Source organism: Saccostrea cucullata, unplaced genomic scaffold, assembly GCF_032062105.1.
Source record: "Saccostrea cucullata isolate Sc308-1 unplaced genomic scaffold, CSIRO_AGI_Scuc_v1 ctg8673, whole genome shotgun sequence".
Taxonomy (NCBI): domain Eukaryota; kingdom Metazoa; phylum Mollusca; class Bivalvia; order Ostreida; family Ostreidae; genus Saccostrea; species Saccostrea cuccullata.
Window position 1 is genome coordinate 18,291 of NW_026924835.1, and position 4,851 is coordinate 23,141.

The window sequence follows — 4,851 nt, forward strand, 5'->3', positions numbered from 1 at the left end:
AACATTTGCCTGTTTTAAACACGGCAAACTTCACCCAAACACGACCAAAGGTAGCTTAAACGTAGGAAGAAACACCAAATGTATGTTCACAAAAGAAAGAGTTCCGTTTCTTAATAGATTAGTTTATCGGTAAATGAGGACAAGTAATGAACACCTCAAGTATTCTAATAGCTCTAGTCATTTTTTGCCGGTTCATGTTCAGAAACTCAAAGTAACCTATATATATAAACACGTGATATGCTTATCTTTAGTGTCATTTCACTATTACTACAACATCAGAGAACATTTGTAAGCTCTAAAAGAATCTTATGGCTCCAGTATCTGCCATAGCTGCCTTGAGTTCTGCAGCCAATTAAAAGGCACTACCGAGTTCACTCTGTTACGGGGGCGCTTTCCATAAGTATTTACCTATAATAGGAGTATAGAGTGCTCTTCCCTATAAAAGGAATATCGATTATTACCGGAGTATAGGTCTTTATCACTAGAATCGCTCTCTCCCATGAGTATAGTTTTTCTCACGAGTATGTACTATTGCCATAGTATTACCTACATTACAAGTATTGATTTGTCTTGTCAGTGTTACTCGATCTGTCCCACGACTATTGCTCTGTCCTACGAGTACAGACTGATCTAGTATCGCTTTATACCACGAGTATTGCTCTGTCCCACCAGTAGTGACCAGTCCAACCAGTAGTGACCTGTCCCACCGGTAGTGTCCTGTCCCACCAGTAGTGACCTGCCCCACCAGTAGTGACCTGTCCCACCAGTAGAGACCTGTCCCACCAGTAGTGACCTGCCCCACCAGTAGTGACCTGTCCCACCGGTAGTGTCCTGTCCCACCAGTAGTGACCTGTCCCACCAGTAGTGACCTGTCCCACCAGTAGTGACCTGTCCCACCAGTAGTGACCTGTCCCACCAGTAGAGACCTGTCCCACCAGTAGTGACCTGTCCCACCAGTAGTGACCTGTCCCACCAGTAGTGACCTGTCCCACCAGTACAGACCTGTCCCACCAGAAGTGAACTGTCACTCCAGTGGTGACCTGTCCCACCAGTAGTGACCTGTCCCACCAGTAGAGACCTGTCCACCAGTAGTGACCTGTCCCACCAGTGTGACCTTCCCACCAGTAGTGACCTGTCCCACCAGTAGTGACCTGTCCCACCAGTAGTGACCTGTCCCCCCAGTAGAGACCTGTCCCACCAGTAGTGACCTGTCCCACCAGTAGTGACCTGTCCCACCAGTAGTGACCTGTCCCACCAGTAGTGACCTGTCCCACCAGTAGTGACCTGTCCCACCAGTAGAGACCTGTCCCACCAGTTGTGACCTGTCCCACCAGTAGTGACCTGTCCCACCAGTAGAGACCTGTCCCACCAGTAGTGACCTGTCCCACCAGGAGAGCCCTGTCCCCCCAGGACTCACCTGTCCCACCAGTAGAGACCTGTCCCACCAGTAGTGACCTGTCCCACCAGTAGTGACCTGTCCCACCAGTAGTGACCTGTCCACCAGTAGTGACCTGTCCAACCAGTAATGACCTGTCCCACAAGAATTGATTTGTCCCACGAGAAACTCTCTATTCATTTAAAAGAATTTTTTTTTTTGTCCCACGATTTTTTTAATCGCTCTATACCACGAGTATTGCTCTGTCCCACAGTAAAACCTGCCCCACCAGTAGTGACCTGCCCCACAAAAATCGATTTGCCCCAAAAAATTTTTTTATTTATTTTAAAGAGTTTTCTTTGCCCCAGATTTTAACCCTTTCGACGCCGAAAAAGTTACGTCTATAACGTCATGAATGCCATACTATGACGTCAATCCGGACGTCAAACAATTGCTTCACAAAAAAGCATCAAATTGGTTATAAAACAGCACCTGTATAACCAAGATAATAGGATGTTCCATGTTGCTTGGAAAATGCATGCTATATATTTATGTTATATTAATTTATACATTTTTTATACCAATAATTTTTTTTAATTGGGGTAAAAAAAAATTTAAAAAATATTTATGTCTGTAGCTAGCATACTCAAGATAAGTCTTTAAAAACTTTTTCATATTTTCAAATAATATATTGAAATTCTGATAATTGTTATAAGTGTATACTACAGTGTACACTGTCACATATTTATAATTTGAAATAAGAATATCAATCAATATACAATTACAATATATGTAGTCACTAGTGTTTAAGTTGTTAAAACTTTTTTTTTAAATAACAAACTGATAACATATCCTCTCTGTAAACTCAATAAGTGTGTAACATTTGATTGACAGATATTGTTAAATAATTTACTTAATATACATGTATATTTGATTTTGCCACCGTCAACAAAGTTAATCAATGTGTTTAGCTAAATTGCTATAATACTCGTACTCTCTAATTTTTACGAACATAAAAAGATGTAGCTCCTAGTCCCATTCGTTTTAGTTAAGACAGCATTATGACAGACGCAAGCCCTGCTATAAATAGGTTCGAATTTATCTGTAATAAGAATATAAATATAGGTAATAAATAAATCCCGCTCTCTCTCTCTGTCAAACACACACACCATAATTAGATTAAATGCAAGGTAGTTTCATAGTGAGTAGAGTAATCGTTTGTGTGTTCCAACTACGCCTCAAAATTGATCCTCGTGTGAAATTTCCTAAAGCATCCCTCTACACAGAGTCCGACCCTGCAGTCCTCACACCACCACTGAATTCTTGTCTTCCTGAATTCGCCTCCATGTCCCGCACAAACGGCACATCTCTTACGCTTACCATCTGGTATTTTGGACGGAAAGTGCCTCTCGGACAATCTTGCCAAGGTTCTGTGTTGGACTGGTATTAAACGCAGCTGTCTGTTCCTACTACCCTGTCGAAACCCTCCAATAAGTTCTTGGCAAAGCTGCTGGTGAAACTTCAGATGATCCATTTTGTGTTGTACAATGAAGGAATCTCGGTAGCAAATATAGGCATTTACTACAAAGATATTATCAGATAAAATCATTCCGACTTCACAAAAATATTTTATAACAATTTACATTCCGAACAGCTTTAATCAAATATGTTTTATATACATGGAAGTGTATGTTAAAGCATATACCTGCTGCGGTTACAAGAGAGTGAAATAGGAGTTTTCTCCACATCTTTAAACTCTTGAACTGTGGCTCAAATTGGAGAATTAGTTGATCTCCGAGATCGACCCCTCCCATCGTAAGATTGTAGGTATCTATTATGGCAGGAATAGAAACTTCGCGACCCTTTCCATTTGTTGTTTGTATTTGCCTATAAATATGTAGCGCTTTTAAACTTGACTCATCCTATAGTTTTGATATTTTTAAAATATTTTAATAAACTAAAAATAAAAGTGTACAACCGGTATATATGTAGAAAAGCAAGTGAATTACATGTACATGCATATGTTTCAATTTATGATGAGGAGCGATTACATGATGATAAATATAACTTGGTGTAAAATACTATCGAAAGGCTGGCAACTAGTCATAGTTTTCGTTTAATTTCACTAACATTTGAATACAGATACCAAATTCTAAGAGGTAAAGGTAATATAACAAGCTATTACAAACCCTATGAAAAAAAAATGTTTTCATCACTATTTAATTTCATTACAAACCAACAGAGCTACAGTCTCAAGAGATTCATTAAATTCAATACCTTGCAGAACCAGTAGTGGTCAACAAAGATACAACTCTCCTGTCCGCCCACTGTACAGCCATCACTCCAGCACGTGTCTTAACATTCACATCTCCTCTCTGCATTGCTGGGTTCTTAAAACTGGAAGGCATATCCTTTCGAGACTTGATAACTGTTCCTGTACTATGGGTGTCCTTGTCCAAGAGATCGTATACCAGTCTGGGGCTGGTGAAAAAACTGTCGAAAGTGACATGATGCTCTTTGTAGAAATGGGGTTCCATCAAGTCCATTACTGCCTGATAACCCTACAACATATACGAGTTCGCGTGATTTTCACTTAGTGTTATACTATGGTATTAATTGATCTTATACTCTTTAGCTTCTAAATATGAAATCTGCTAAAAAAAATCTTTTAGTTATTTTTTAAAATCACAAAGTCTTCTAAGCATTGAATTAATTGACAAATAAAAATTTGCCGCTGTTTGTTAAATTCCTCGAAATAAAATCATAGTTTAGCAAGATATACAAATAATAGAAAAGACGCGGAACAGAATTTTTCGACTTGTTTTTGTTTTTTTTTATGGAAAAGACATTTCAAATCTACATAAGCCCGTGTAAATCAAATAGCGGAAAATCAGTTTCAAGTTCTCGCGGAAAAAGCATACCAGAGTACTCACGTAAATGCATGATGCTTGAGATTTGAAAACAAAAATACAGAAAAGCAGGACCACACCCATAAGTCAAGATCAGAGCACGTGACTTAACAAATAGCTCTACTTGCAGGATACTGCATCATCGCAGTGAGAATATACTTTTTTAATGAAATTTCGTGTCAAATACTTTCTTAACAGTTACAATTATTATTATTCTGTCAAAAGCACTTACTTGTCCGTTTGGATTGCGTCGCTCATTTCTCCTGCCTTTGTATACGTTAATGTGATGAGTGTACCCAGAAGTGGAGTCGGACAGCACCCAAAGTTTGATCCCCATCTGTGTGCCTTCTTATTTGAGATGTATTGTTTGAGTTGATGCCTTCCTTTAAAACCTACTATTCTTTCATCTACACAAACATCCCGGTTAAGCCTTTATTTGAAAAACAAAATAAAATCCTGACAGATAAATAAGTTTATGATTAAAAAATATGTGTTAACAGGAAGCTCTCATTTGCAGATTTTTACTGAATTCTTAAAAAGAAATTTTAAAAAAATTGACACATAAAA

At 38.8% G+C, this 4,851-nt stretch overlaps 1 protein-coding gene across 1 annotated transcript; it reads right to left on the minus strand.

The window, feature by feature from the left end:
- Nucleotides 1-641: 641 nt before the first annotated feature.
- LOC134267416 (uncharacterized) lies at nucleotides 642-4,621 on the minus strand. Its single transcript, XM_062749637.1, has 5 exons — nucleotides 4,517-4,621; nucleotides 3,653-3,936; nucleotides 3,081-3,262; nucleotides 2,611-2,956; nucleotides 642-1,530 (listed from the first exon to the last, which is right to left on the minus strand). The coding sequence occupies exons 1-5, from the start codon at nucleotides 4,619-4,621 to the stop codon at nucleotides 642-644; spliced, it is 1,806 nt and encodes a 601-aa protein (XP_062605621.1).
- Nucleotides 4,622-4,851: the final 230 nt, after the last annotated feature.

Coding starts and splice junctions, on each gene's coding strand:
- LOC134267416 (XM_062749637.1), bottom strand. CDS start 4,621: ATGGGGATCAAACTTTGGGTGCTGTCCGACTCCACTTCTGGGTACACT. Junction 3,937..4,516: donor GACGCAATCCAAACGGACAA/GTAAGTGCTTTT, acceptor TATATGTTGTAG/GGTTATCAGGCAGTAATGGA. Junction 2,957..3,080: donor CTCTCTTGTAACCGCAGCAG/GTATATGCTTTA, acceptor ATATCTTTGTAG/TAAATGCCTATATTTGCTAC.